Consider the following 15605-nt stretch of genomic DNA (forward strand, 5'->3'; position numbering starts at 1 on the left):
CACTGCTCATAGCATTCCCAAGATATCAGCGAGCAGACCTTTGAACCAGGAAAGAAAAACAATGCAGTAATATTAAGCAAGAGTCCAAGGTCAAGCGACTGCTGACTCTCAACTTCAGTACTGCAATACACACCACAACATGCAGTGGTTTTGCTATCAGTATGAAAATCTGTAAATATTTTTAAGCTGGAGAGAAGAGAAAGGTACGCACAAGGAAAAATGAATGGCATTAAGACATACGGGAACAGAAAACTTGGTTAAACATCCCAAAACAAAGAATCCTGATGGATTTTTTTTTTTTCATACACATTTTAAAGTTGATGATATAAAAGACTGACCTATGCACCTAAGCTGCTTTTAACCGTCTTTGCAAACGATGACAGGTAAAACCACCTTCAGACAGGAAGCCAACTTTCTTCCTGTTGTTTAAACAACAATTAGTAAAGTGAGAGTATGTCTTTCTTCTGTGCTTAAATGATGCCACGGGATTTGCAGAAGGACAAACATACACCAGTAGACATAGTGGTTAACTTACACATCTTTAGAACATTTTGTGTGTCAGCAGTACACTGTATGGCATATTCTATGGGGGAGTGGGACAGCCCAAGAGGGAAAAAGTGTTTCATGCAAAAAGCACACAGAGAGAGTGAGCGCCAAAAGTGAGTGTGGGCTTCTCTTACACCAGTGAATGTAGGTAAAATCCCTCTCGCAGTAAAAAAATTCCAAAGTGTCATCGGGGAGGAAAAACAAAAGTAATGATTCTTGCCATACAGGTAGAGCACATGAAAAAATGTGTAATAAAAACCTTCTTTACATGACGCCCCCATCTTTTTCCCCCCAGAAAGAAGAGTATAAATACTAAACAGTTTAATGACAACTTATCACCTCACATTGTACATCACAATTTGAATACCAGCATACAGATAACTGGGACACTGCCATGATGTGCAAAGTACTGATCTTTGGCTGTATTTCGGTAGCAATGCTAATGACTACAGCTTATGGAGCATCTCTATCATCAGAAAAATGGAAAACTCTTCAAACATTAATAAAGGATTTAGAAATATTGGAAAATATCAAGAATGTAAGTGGATGGTTTTCCTCTATCAATTCTTTTCTGCTAATGTTTTCTACTTATTTTATCAATGCATTTTGTCTTCAAAAATTAACTTTTCCTCCCTCTTCTCTACAGAAGATTCATCTCGAGCTCTACACACCAACTGAGACCCAGGTGAGCTTTAGCCTTTTGTTTTCAGAAGGACTTCTAAGATATGGCTACTTTAAAATGATGCATTATCGATTTAGACCAAAACAATTCACTTATCAGAAGGGACAATATAGAAAGCAAATGTGAGGTGCTTGAATTCAGTGTGAGGGTAGGATGGTTTCCTAAAATACACTTCTGCCTTTGATTTATATTCTTAAACATTAACAAGATAATGAATGATATTACTTTCTTCGTCTGTGCAATACAAAACATACAACTAATCCTCCGTATTCATTTTGCTTACCACACAGTTCAATTCACAAAAAAAAAATGTTCTGTGAATCATTTATATGTTGTATAATATTTGCAGGAGGCAATACTGTTGTATCAACATTAGTATAAGAACAATTCTGAGAATGAAGGGTTAGAAACTTTTTAAATGCAGCAATATCCATAGGAAAATACCCATATTTTATCAAAACCAGATGCAGAGACAGTAGTTGGTTCTGTTTAACAAGTTACAAATCTCCCACATCCCATCAATAATGAAACTTAATTATGCTCTAACTACCTCTTTCCAGAAGTAAAATGTAACCAACTCATCCTAGATATATTTAGCTGTAAATTCTTATTTTAAGGTGTTCTGTAAATATGCAAGACTTAGTTCCATGTCAATACCGTCACTGTGGTTTCTTTTTTTTTTTTTCTAAAATGCTGCATACCTGAGTCCAGGAGCATTCTAAGCACAGCATTATCACAGTCTATTTACCATTGACAGGTTGCTGACCTGTACACTTTTTCTAATTTAGTGTGCAAGCAGCTAGCAAGAGTATCAATTTGTTTGTTACTGGGAAGTAGTTGAGATACTTATGCAAGTTAACTACTTTGAGCCTTTAATTTAGTTTTTAATCCAACAGAATTCTCACATAACAGAAATTTTGTTTGAGTAAAGATTTAAAACCAGATTCTGCAACCACTTCCTTATCTGAGTCATTTTTCTTCTATGCTGGCAAGATCAAGATGTAACTATCTCAGAGCTCCAGTGCTCAAATGCAGATGTGTAAGGCCGATTTAATAGCATACTATCACCAAGTGCCTGAAAGAGCTTCTAAGAGTGATGTGTAAAGCGATGTACCCATACTCAAGGTCAGGTAGCACGCGACCCTGCCAAGGGCAAAGAGTTGGAATGAGATAGTCTATAAGGACTTCCTTCCAACCCAAGCAATTCTGTGCTTCTATGACATTCAACTGCAAGACCAGATATAGGCATTACATAAAGGAACCAAAGTGCATTTATTGAAGATTGCCACTGTAAAATAGAGGCTTTACTGGTAACTCTTTTCTTAATTTCCACACAAAGGATTTCCACACAACTGGAAAAAATGCTCAGTTTAAGAGCTAATACAGCAGCTTCATGTTCCCAAGAGATGTTCCATCATTTAAAATATCCTGTAAAGATTGTCTACATTTCAAAAGCTACAAGACACTAAGGCCACTTGTAGAATCTTATAATGTGACTTGGAGGGAAAAATTGAACTATGTACTGTATAAAAGGGAAATCAAATTCCTTCCTCATACAGGGAAAAAAGCAATGGGCAATTAAGAAAAAAAAAAAATCAAGTTTTTTCAGAGAACGTTTTATATGTCCCTACTTAAGTGTTCCCGTGTCCCTACTGCAGGAGAGACTGGCAGAAATATTTTATATAAATACTATATATATATTAATATGTATTGACTTTGATTACTGTATTAGGAGTGCACCCAGCAAACTCTGCAGTGTTACCTGGGAGAAGTGGTTACTCTGAAGAAAGAAACTGAAGATGACACTGAAATTAAAGAAGAATTTGTAACTGCTATTCAAAATATCGAAAAGAACCTCAAGAGTCTTACGGTAGGTAATCTTTATGGTCAGTTAGTTAAAAACAAATGTGTTTCCGCAGTAATGAAAAAGAACATCAGAATCAGTCTTTTATTTTTGCCTTAAGGCCTTTGTGTTATGGTTGCTTAAGAATATGGCATTTTGCACAAAAATCCTGTAATGTCAAACTACTTGACAACATCTACTTGCATGAAAATCCAAAACTTTAAAACAGTTCTGAGCCAAACTAACTATACAAGTCAACATTTTAAGAAGTATGAGATTTGTTTTCTTTGCTAAATCATGTAAGTCACCTTACAGTGTTTTTAGAAGGGTAGCAATTATTTACATAAGTAGTAGTTCAGAAAACTATGCCATAAATTCATGACTCTAAAACTATCTGGCAAGAGAGCTATCACCAATTAACCAAATTTATTGTACTGCAGGGTCTAAATCACACCGGAAGTGAATGCAAGATCTGTGAAGCTAACAACAAGAAAAAATTTCCTGATTTTCTCCATGAACTGACCAACTTTGTGAGATATCTGCAAAAATAAGCAACTAATCATTTTTATTTTACTGCTATGTTATTTATTTAATTATTTAATTACAGATAATTTATATATTTTATCCCGTGGCTAACTAACCTGCTGTCCATTCTGGGACCACTGTATGCTCTTAGTCTGGGTGATATGACGTCTGTTCTAAGATCATATTTGATCCTTTCTGTAAGCCCTACGGGCTCAAAATGTACGTTGGAAAACTGATTGATTCTCACTTTGTCGGTAAAGTGATATGTGTTTACTGAAAGAATTTTTAAAAGTCACTTCTAGATGACATTTAATAAATTTCAGTAATATATGAAAATCATGCTTAGAGTCTTCCTTTTAAGTGATACTGTTTTTCACTGGTGTCTCATTAACCTGCTTAAAAAATATATATAATTAAAAAGCCAACAACATTTACCAGTATGCAAGTGTTCAGGTACCATACTCAAGACACTTGCAGCTAAGGTAGGACTTCCCAGCTTCTGAAAGTTAATATAAAATACCAGATTATGCTGCCATACAGCAGAAGGTACATCATGGAAAAACAAATGCAAGAGTACCAAATTACTTGCCCCGAAAGAATCCCAAACCACCTGTTCTACTTAGCTACACAGTCCCGTATACTGTTTGCAGGACTATTTTCCTCCATGCTGCAAGCAAAATTTGTGGTTCTCAAAAATCTCCAGAGACAACTGAAACAATTAAGCACTTGAAATAATAAATACACAAGTAACTTAGGTACCCACATCCCAGAACACTTACATAGCCAGATCTTTCCAGTAATGACTGACATAAAATTGATAACTAACGTTTAAATCCAAGCAAACACGTACTGCATTAAGTATTCACAAAAATGTTTTGTGGAACCTCGGAAATGTGCTTCAAATGAAGATGGAGTCAGTCATGTGACATTCTAAGATTTATGCAGAAGGAAACAACTAAGAAGAGCATCTTTTACAACCCCAAAACCACCACTAAATGCTAGCAATGCAAATTGTAATTGATGAAAGTAAGCCATACTACAACAGTTATCATTTTATCATTTAGTCTTTGATGTGTTTTGCTGGTGGGTGTGGTATGGAGTATTTCAAGTCATACTTAAAAACAGACTAACAATGGAAAACACAGCAGTTTTCTTGAATGCTGTGAAGAGAAAATAAGCACTAATGCTAGCTTTCTGCCAAAACTGAGAGGATACTTACAGCGTCGGTATCTGTTGCTCTACTTCTCTTTCCACACTGAAGTGCTTTGCCCCCACCCACGATGGCTCTGAAAAGTAAAATACTGTCAATCACCTTAGCCACAAAGAGATCAGCCCCACCCTCTTCTCAATCAGTTGCTTTCCAAGCGACAGCCTGTAGCAACAGTAAGACCTAAATACAGCGAGATTAGAAACCAGAAAATAACTGTTATAAATTTATTTCTCCTTTGTCAGTATTTACATAACGCTACATTTTTGTACACACTGTCCTTTTCGTGGGATGAATTCTTAAAAGCAGCAAGCCAAAAAAAAAAAAAAAAAGAAATAAAAAAATTAAAAATAATCTCCTTTAAAGCAAAGAGTGAAACAATAATAAGCATTGAGCCTATAAGATAGCATCAAAGAGAGACTAGTCTTAAAAGCATCTGGGAGTGTGTGATCTGAACAGTACTGACTGACTACTGAGTACTACCAGCTGCAGATAAACTTCAGGGTGCAGAATCTTGCCAGACCATCCACATTTAAGTGACCACAGCAATTAATCCAAATAAGGTTGAGATCACTAGTAGTGATACTGAGCAGCACAGCCAAATCCAGAGAACACCCTGAACACCTGCTGGACTCTCCATTATGTCTGTGTCCAAAAAAACTTAGTGTGGGAAGCTGGGGTGTAGGGGAGGCTTGCCTGAAACCTCAGTATTAAGAAGAGAACAGAAGTCAAATTACAGTTCAGTAGCAAATAAACAAGTTTACATGATTGAAAATGAATTCTTTTACAGTTGTAAGAACATACTATGACACGATTGTAACTCATTGACGGTGATATATTTGTAGATTATCTCTAATTTGATATTTTTCATTGGGTTACTTAATAAACTTCTAAACCTCTTAAATCTGTGGCATCTAAAACCTCTAATCTACAGCAGAAAGCAGCTCCCTGAACTAACAGCTTCACACGTAACATGTGGCTTAGCAGACAAACATGTTCCAGTACAACACTGTGAATGTTTATCTGTGTAGGTACCTAGCCTCCAGCGATCACAAAGAAGGTACAGGAGCAGTTTTTACTGAGCATAGGCCTGTTACGAAATAGGGTTTCCTTTATCATTCACTTTAGCACGAGAGACCTCAATTTTAAAGATTTGGTAGAACCGACCTTGGGATCAATCCATACAGTCCGACACCAGAAATGGAATAACAAACACCTCTTCTAAGTCCCTAAACAGAAGTGTTAAACAGTAATTGTAAGGTAGTAACAGTCCAGTACTCCAGAAATAAAAAAAGGTCCATAAAGAGATTCTTATCCCACAGTCATAGGGAAGGTAGAATCACCAACGATTTTAGGAATGAAACACATGCAGTATAAAACTGTAAATAAGTCTTTGTTGTTTTTTTGTCTGCACAAACTGCTTTGGAGTCAGGCTGCAGTTGAGAGAGATGCAGGTCGCTGGAAAATGGAGGCTTTGGTAATACTGGAGTTAGTTTTGGGGACTGTAACATCACTTTTGTACGGTAGCGATGCTCTGCTGTGGATTTCCAAAACTACATTTTCTGACTGGCTCGAACCCTGCCTAGCATTTCCAAGTTCAAGTTACCTTTTCAGAGGAGTATCTGCTTCACTACAAAGACTGCTGAAACACACAGCTGGTTAAGGTAGCCGTAGCAGAAAAGCTGTTTGTGTTGGTGGTGCTCGTGCTCACGAGGCCTTCTAGATTCTTACTTCTATCTTGATATTTCATGACTATGCATTTCCTAAAAAGCATATACACAGCACAATAGTTTAGTTCATTTGGAAGAGGACTACAAAGACAACCTAGTCCAACTCCCTGACCTCTTCTGGGCTAAACAGAAACTAAGGCCTATCACTGAAGGCACTGTCCAAACATCTAAACACTGACAGGTATGGGCACTGAACACCTCCAGGAAGCTTGTTCCTGAGTTTGATCGCCCTTACAGTAAAGAAATGTTTCCTAATGTTTAGTCTGAACCTCCCTAGTACATCTTTGATCCTGCCATTGGTACCCAGGAGCAAAGCCCAGCACCTCCCTCTGCTTTCCCTCCTCAGAGAGCTGCAGAGAGCAGTGAGCTCGCCTCCCAGCCTCTTCCAAAGCTGACAAACTCAGTGTCCACAGCCTCTCCTCATAGGACATGCCTTCAGCTTTCTTGCCATCCTCCGGATGCTTTCAAGGACCTTAACATCCTTTTAATACTGTGGAACCTAGAAGTGCACATGATATTCAAGGTGAGGCCATATCAATATTAAATATTGCAGGAGAATCACCTCTTTTGACTGACTGGCTATGCTGTGCTTAATGCACATCACAAATCTGTTTGTCCCCTTGGCTGCCAGGACACACCACTGGCTCATGGTGGCACCAGCACCCCCACGTCCCTCTCTGCTGAGCTGCTCCAGCCATCTGTCTCCCATGTGAGCCCATATCTGGCATTACTCTATCCCAGGTGCAACACTGGGCTGCACATCCATACTCTAACCTACGGGTGTCCAACATTTTGGCTTGCCTGGGCAACACTGAATGAAGAGCAATGGTCTTGAGCCTCACACAGAATACTAAATGTGGTCCATGCATATAACTAAATTTACTTTTAATGCTTTTTTTATTAAAACAAAACCATAAAAGTAGTGGGATATTTGTTTTTGTGAAACTGCTGCATAAATGCCTGACTCAGTAGCAGCGGCTGCAATTCTTAGTAACTTACCAAAGTGCTCATTAGGGATTTTTAAATGAAATTTTACTCTTCCTGTACTTCAACCTTGAAAACACTTGCTCACAAGTGTATGTACTGCCAAAAAAGCAATTACACGAATAAGGTGTGATGGTGAAGTATAGGATATTTTTCTCTGGTACGACAGATCTTATAAAAATCTGGTAAAGAGATATGGTCTTTGAGTTGAATATTCAATTGCAACTCTATACATTCCATTTGAAAATTTGCAGGTAATGCGTTTACATCAACCAAAAATGAAATTACAAATATACAGAAAAAAAAAAAGCTATTCTTTTCAGCCATCTTGAAACCTATTCTGAAATTCCTTCACCAAAATGGAGAGCATGGATTTATGTTCCTCACTGTTCACAGGACTGTGTTTAGCCAGTCTATCAAAATGCATTATTTGCTGTAATTTGAGTTAGCAGTGCTCTGTGCCCCCCCCCCCCCCCCTTGTGCTAGTTACAGCCGAAACAGTGTTAACACACCTGAGTTCGGTTGTTGCTATGCCAGGGAAGCATACCCAGGGCCAGACCAGGCCTCAGTGGGGAAGAGCCACTGTCATGATGGCACAGGGCAGACAGCAGGCTGTGGGTTGGACGTGCCAGGTCTAGGGGGTGGGACCATTACTGGGATGAAGGGCAGGAGCATTCAAGGATTGCAAAGGACTTAATAATGGGATGTCTAGGAGGAGGAAGCAGAGCCGTTTAGCTGACCTAGGAAAGATGAGTATGCAAAACTTAGAGATAAGGAGATACAAACGGCCAGTCACTTAAATAGTATGCTAGTCAGCACACCTGTGTGGTTTGGTCTTGTCCAATCCCATACAATTCCTTGCTAACACATTCCTCTCTATTCTGTCTGTATGTACATGTATAGGGCTCTGAGTGCTAAAGTAGTCAGAGTGCCACTGTGTGCACATGGCAACTAACCCTGTGATCACTGGCACTAAACAAATAGGATGATCTGGTGAGTAGGAAAAGAGGCTTGGGAGCAAGAGGGTTCTGAGTGGGGATGTAAGGTGCAATTCTGGGTAAGAGACCACCACTGTAGCTCTAGGGACAAGAGCTTTGGGAACAGGGGAGTCCTAGTCAGCTATCTGATTGTGTATCTCTACAGGTGAGAACACAGAGGGGGTAGGAAGTACAAGCCAGGCCTCTGACTGCATGCGGCAACCTGTATCAGCAAGTGGCCCAGGGCTCTAGCCTCAGGTCCAGAAACCACACACAGCTACTGGGCAAACATGGTCTCAACCTAGTTGCTGGAGGAATCCACCTTGTACGTAGACATGTTCTAATCAGAAGACCAGAGAGAGCCAGCAGCTGAGTTCTTAACCACAGGATAGCAGTGCTGTCTTCATAAGAGTGCTCTAACCTGCCAGTTGGGGCTGGCTATAGGGGGTATATATACATGCTCTGCATGTGTGTGCCTGACAGAAAGGCCCCTTCAGCCTCATGCCAGGAGGAGTACCAGCAATCTTACCTCTCAGGAGTTTGGATATATGCTTGGATATATCAGGACCCATTTTCCCTTAACAGACATAGTTCCAAAATAACAGTCTAGATATAAAAACCTGAGTCCAGCTGTTGTAATCAAGTGATGTCTCAAGGATACAGCTATCATACACAGCTTACTATTTTGTGAGATCCCACTCACAAAAGAATTTCTCTCCTTGAAAAAGCACTGTAAGTTTCACAGAAGTTTCAGTTTCCTGTTCAATTAATAAAATGCCTCAAGTACACAAAGAAAACAGAGTAATTTGTACATATTTAAGGCTTCTAGCTTAACAACATAAAAAGCCATGGTCATGTCCCAAAGAAGGTCTAAATCCATATAAAGAAACTCTCCAGAAGTACAAAAAACACTAACAGACTGTCAAGAATACGTAAAAAAAAGAGTTTTAGTATCATGAAAAAAAAAAAAACAACTTTGCTGTAAGGTTGTCTTCAGTAGGGATTCAACTTGCTAGTCAGAAAGCCATTCAAGGAAAAAAACCACTGTCAAGTCTTGTCTTGTTTTATAATCATCTTACAATAAGAAACCAAAATTCAATTGTTACTGATATACAAAAATTTGACATAACAGCTTCCCAAACTTGTATGAAATACAAAAAAAAAGGAAACAGACAGCACAGAATCTAGCATCAGTACATGAGTATTTCACAACACACAAAGCAGTCTGAAAAAAACCAATGATGGTTAACACCCAAACATTACCAAATTGTCACCGTAATGTTATGGTAATTTACAAGGAAGCAATTTCCCTCTCAATAAGCAACACTTTTCCGACTGTTCCATACAGACACAACTTTGCAAGGACAAACAAGTACTCCAAATAAGTATTCTGTGGGAGAAGGCATCCAAGTAGTCTACGATTGCATCCGACAGCTGTTAAGGAAACCCCAAAAACTGAAGGAATCTTGTTACTGGTGACTTCTACAGCATACTATTTTTATTTACAGCTTTGAAATCTTTATAATGATTTAAACTCACTGGTGAAGAGAGTGCTTGTCACAAAACAGCTGAGTAACAGCTTGATAATTAAGTACAAAGACCACCTTCCAACCACTCAGTCACAAACAGTATGTTGTAAATTACAAGCCACATGATGAATCCATGCTAAACAAAAATCATATCCAACAGAAGACACCCACAGGTAAAGCACAGGTCACTATTGCTTTCTTAAAGTAACACTCACACAGGTATAATTATCTATTTATTGCCCAAGTCCTACCTTTACTGATTTCCCCCCCAAAAACATAGTTATGAAAAAGGCATATGAAAACATTGAGGCACAGCCAACTAACAGGAAAAGCACGTATGTGATTCCACAGTGTGGGGAGGGAATGAGGTGATGCTGGGAGGCAAAACAAAACAGACACACAATGCTGTTACATACTCCTGCCTGTGAGAAAACTTCAGTGTTACAGTCAGTTTAATAACTAAGTTGACAGTAGGAAGCTCTACAACATGTAGCGGGTGTCCAACCTTTTATCTCACCTGGGCCACAGGTGAAAAATCAACTTCCTTGTGTTGCATGTAAGATACATAGCATAGTAAATGCAAGGAACAAAACTTCATTTTTTATTAAACAAGAAAAAGAGGGCAACAAAATTATAAAACCAGCAGGCTGGACACATATGCTCAACGATTTTCTCACTGCCAACATGAACCCAACAGTTAAACACCTTACTAACAGCTAAACTTTCTACTAATTAGTATTGCATTTTACCAAAGGAAAACGGACTCCATATACAATCCATCTTGCCATCATTCAGTGAACTGTTCAATATGTGGAGACTTCACAATCCAGGATCCATAACCATGTTGCTCTAAGTAGCTGTGCAGCAACTTTTTAGCTTCCTGATACAAATTAGACTTGACCTGAAAGAGAAAAAATAGCATCTTGAAAGATCTCGAGTATAATGGTTACAATGATCTGCATTCTTTAACACTACCATATAATACACATAAGAACAAGCCTTGCTGACAGCAAAGCCTACAAATTTTACAGTTCCCTTCACTGCTGACAGGATGGAAAATGTTCCAGAATCTAAAAACATCCCATTTTGGTACATTCAATCATTTACTGGCATGGAAGGACTCCTCTATTAAATACAATGTGTATGTTTTGCGACATCTCTTCAGATCCAATCGTATCTTTAAGACAGAAAATAATGAACAGTCAATGTTGTTCAATGCAAATCTAAGCATATGGTGAACATGCTGTCAATTAACAAGCCATTCTGCTTTGAAGTAGTTTTTACAAAACCTTTATTAGGAAAAATGAAACAGCACACATGCAAAAATCCACCTGCAGAATATTCTGAAAAGAAAAAAAGTGCTTCCAAAAAGTTTCATATGCAATTCACCATTCTCTCACAAAAATCCTTCACAGTAGAAAAATTATCTACCTACGTATGAAGTGAATATAAAACTGTGATTTTTCAAAATGAAACAAGAATTTTCCAGTATGAAACTAACCTTACAGTGAGAAAAATGTTTAGTCTTTCTATCCTGAGGCAAAGGATGGAAGATTTTAATAGGAAGCGTGTCAAGATAGACACAGTGGATTGATTTTACTTGAAAACAGCCATTTCAGAGGTTCCCATGCAAAAATTACAGGCAATAAAGGAATCCACTTGCTCATGCAAATCAAGAAAGCAATACAGAAAGTCACCCCAGCCAACCGAATCAGTTCTGAGAGCAGCCATTGAGAGACCTCCTTAACTTTTCCTCCCTTTCTAGCTCACCTTAGCTTCACGGTACGTGGCAACTTGAAGCAGATCAGTTCGTTTTGCTCGCGCAGCAAGGCATTTGAAACGGCTCAGCATCGCTGCCTTACAAAGGCGGCTTGCCATGGAAGAGCCACTTTTGAATGGCGAACTATAGGTGAAATAAAGATCACAGTAGAACTCAGTAAGAAATACATTGCAGCTATATTGCTTTGATCATTACAGGGTGGTTTTCTTTTTTGCCCCAGCGCTTTGTGAATGCAATCACATGATGCTGCTTCTGCTCTGAATGAGCAAAGCAGATACAAGTCAGCAGCTGAGAGAATTACAAAATAAGATGACCAAGAACAGTTTTCAAACTGGAATTCATCTGAACTTTGATGCTACTTGGTAGCATGTATTTTGACAAGCTAAGCATTCACTAGGACACGTGATATATTAATTTGTATTCTGGTATGTCATTGAAAGATCTCTAAAACTGTGTCTAAATACAGGATGCATACATTTAACGCAAGGAAGAATCCCCCTCATTTGGATTATACTGTGGCCTCTACATGTATATTAAAAGCTAAATATTCAGATGCACAGAACAACGTGGCTAAGCATTTTCAATGTAAGGAATAAGGAAAAAAATCTGACCTTTCAGTGACTTTTCCATTTAGCCCATCCACAACCTCCAGCTGCACATCTGACAATGTCCAATTCAAACTAAGAGACCTCTGTTTCACGTTCACTTGAATTGGTTGTACAGTGTTCACCAAGTAAGTAAATGATCTGTTGACCACGTAAAGCACTGGAAGCTTTGATGTGAGTGCATCGTCGATACGTTGTCTTATAGCTATTTCTAACCCTTTCAAACTCCTGCAATTTCCATTTCCTAATAAAAACAAACCCAATCACATGCAATTACATCAACAAACAAAAAATAAATGAATAAAGCAGCCAAGAACCCACCTGTTTCCATTGGTCATTGTTACATTAGTTTCTTTCCCAAAAAAATTCACTTGAAAAATCAGTTCCAGTATTTTTCCTTTTGCAAAAGTTGACTTTTCTCCCTCTAGAAGCACTGTTATTTTCATTGGATATCTCCTTTCCAAAGTAATTACTACTCTGTAACTTTTCGCTGGAACACCATTAAAACAGAACTCTACTGAATTGACTCAACATTTGTCCTTACTGAAACACATCTTACTCAAGAGAAGTTCTTAGGCTTTTACAGCAGAAACCAATGAACTGCAGATTTCCATTACACACTTTGACTACTTAAATGAACTTTATTTGGTCCATTGCTTCTCAAGGAATAGTCATAAAATATCTATCAAATAAACATGCTTTGGTCCTTAGCATCTTAGAGGAATATTCATATAATATGTTACTCTTCTATTTAACGTTATAGATTTATTATTATTTACTTTGAACAACACTTAAGTGAACTTGAGAAGCTTTTGTATCACTTCTTTTAAGTAAGAGTGCCCAAACTTCCTTACACCCACCAGGCAGCTGTTCTGTGCTTACAGCTTCAATGCCAGGGGGGGCTCAGAGACTTGTGTACTAAGCCTCATAATACAAGTGCTCAGAGATTAAAACCTTGAAGATAATACTCATTAATTCCACCACACAAAGAAATGTGTACTCCTGACAGCAGCACTGTCTTTTTGAATGCTCCAAAACCCTGAGAACTCATTATCACCTTGATAATTTCTGTTCCACAACAAGACATCTGTTTGCAATGTCCAATACAAACTAGTGAAAAAACAAATGTTTTAAAGAAACAAGAAATAAAAAAACAACACCCAAGACTCTCCCACAGAGCTGTTAAGCTCCCCTGGGGCAAAACTGAGCATTTTGATGGTTCCAGTTGTATTGGAAAAGTTCTTTCACCACTGCTCATTTCTACCATTAGCTGACTCCGCTGTCACCCTGAAGTCACCATATCTGACCAATTAGTTAACACAGCATTCATCACGGCTATTTGATACTTTCTCAGTATGTAACGTTTTATTTGTTATAAAACAGTAGCTAAATAAAAACATAATGACAAAAGAATGAGACTGAGTTTTACATTAGGGCAGTTCCAAAGTAAGTGATAACAAAGCATTCCACAGCTCTTTGGAAAACAAACAAACAACTGCAGCTCTTTAAAGAAACAACTTCATTCAGTTCATTATTTTATCATAAAATATAATCAAACTTGAAGATGAAAATGTGGAAAAAAGATTGAAGTTTATTAAGCTTACCTACAAGAATAGTGTTGATATAAACCGGTTCAATGAAGTAACTCAGCAGTGCTCCCTGAACGCCAACCACTTCCCACTTTGTTAACTTGTCACTAGCGGACATACTGATTACTCTCACAGTTTTAGAAGGACAAGAAAGAGAAAGATAAGTCTTGCCCTCTATAGCAACGTGAAGACATAGTTCTTCAGCAGCTTGGCAAGCAGCTAGAGAATGTGGATTAAGACATCTACAGTAAGATAAGAAAAGAAATCTCAGTGAGGAAGTACTCCAAGAGATTATTATAAAGAGCTGTTTCTCCACAAACACCCAACCACTTTTAAATAAGTAACTTCCTTCTAAAAACCTACCCTTAAATTAACTCACTTGATACATAAGCCAATCTGCTGCATTAGAAGAAAGCATTTCCCAGAGTTTGTCTCTTTGACCAGACCGGACAAAAAGCAAGAGGAAAAAATAACACAGAATGTGTGATCAATCAGCTACTACAAAGTAGCTGGCAAACTGCATCCAGTTTCATTAACTACTACCTTCTAAGAACAGGTTATGATAGAGAAAAAAAACAAAAAATACCTAAAACCTTCAGCAATTCTAGTGGGAGAGGCTCCCCCAGTCAGCACAACTGGGGATGAACTGGCTACAACTTCTAGCCTAGCCTGCTAACTCTGTTTTCTGAGCTCCAGAACACAGTATGAAAGAAGCGAGCTGTCTTCCACATATGAAGAAGTTTGACCGTAAAAGTTTGAAGGACATGAACCACCATACCACTACTAGAGAGAACAAAATAACACTGCTCATAACAACTAGGTTAAGCCATTGACTGCTTCAGTTAAACCTTGAAACTATTAAAATTTCAAGAATGTAACAAAAGCTGGAAGTATAGAGGCAAGCATGGGAGTCTATTTGCCTCATCAACTCTTGCTCATTACCTCTTCCCACCCCCCCACCAAGCAGAACAACTTCGCACACTTTCCATACCGTACACAATTCAAGACTACAGCCTAGCCCTGTGGTGCAGAGGATGACATTAAGCCACCACATCTGCTTCCTCAATGCAGAAATTAACACCATCTCAGAGCAGGGGTTGATAGGCAGTTAGATAATCTGTAATAAAGTAACATTCTGAAATGATAACCCACATAAAAGTTTTGTGTACCCACACGTTAGGCTTACCACCACCACTCTGTACTCTAATGCTTTCAAAACACAAAGAAATTCAGCAGAGACTTCCCCACTATTTATAAACACATAACAGTGCATATTCTTCACACTCCCGCTGGTCACTGAAACAAATTAACTTTCCATTACAGTACCTCTGAGAATACCTGGGTACTTACAGCTGTGTTTTTATCTGAGCAGATCCTTTTGGCAGCTGACTCATATAGAGATAGATATTTATATTCCGCTTTAGGGTAAGCAGCTTCGAGTCAGGTGCTGTGCAAAACAGGGACTGCTCTCTGTGTGCTGGATTTTCATTATAGAACAGCAAAAGATGTCGATAAAAATATCTAAAACGAAGCGGTGACAACAGGCGTAAAGAGATAAGAAACTGTTTAAAAATACACGAACATTCACGTTTCATTTACACTGATTCA

General features: G+C 38.4%; 2 protein-coding genes across 31 annotated transcripts in view; one reads left to right on the forward strand and one right to left on the reverse strand.

The window, feature by feature from the left end:
• The window catches only part of LOC107051715 (adenosine deaminase domain-containing protein 1), an 81042-nt gene that overhangs the window by 60064 nt on the left and 5373 nt on the right, over positions 1-15605 (reverse strand). For 25 of the 30 annotated variants that reach the window (XR_005859396.2, XR_006939122.1, XR_005859380.2 and 22 more), the window contains 7 exons: positions 15348-15518; positions 14013-14239; positions 12415-12652; positions 11794-11926; positions 10773-10924; positions 6410-6566; positions 4816-4882 (listed from right to left, as the gene is read on the reverse strand). Coding sequence is in view for 3 of the 30 variants with exons in the window: in XM_046940634.1 (XP_046796590.1) it covers positions 10811-10924; positions 11794-11926; positions 12415-12652; positions 14013-14239; positions 15348-15518 (883 nt within the window). In the remaining 27 variants the exon portion in view is untranslated. Of the gene's footprint in view, positions 1-4815; positions 4883-6409; positions 6567-9541; positions 10925-11793; positions 11927-12414; positions 12653-14012; positions 14240-15347; positions 15519-15605 lie in introns of those variants that run through there. The other 5 variants (XM_046940634.1, XM_040699597.2, XM_420624.8 and 2 more) reach the window with 3 other exon arrangements.
• IL2 (interleukin 15) lies at positions 881-3932 on the forward strand. The gene is made up of 4 exons (NM_204153.2): positions 881-1084; positions 1193-1231; positions 2961-3098; positions 3512-3932. The coding sequence occupies exons 1-4, from the start codon at positions 941-943 to the stop codon at positions 3620-3622; spliced, it is 432 nt and encodes a 143-aa protein (NP_989484.1). The 5' UTR covers positions 881-940; the 3' UTR covers positions 3623-3932.

Source organism: Gallus gallus, chromosome 4 (assembly GCF_016699485.2).
Source record: "Gallus gallus isolate bGalGal1 chromosome 4, bGalGal1.mat.broiler.GRCg7b, whole genome shotgun sequence".
In the NCBI taxonomy this organism is placed as follows: Eukaryota; Metazoa; Chordata; class Aves; order Galliformes; family Phasianidae; genus Gallus; species Gallus gallus.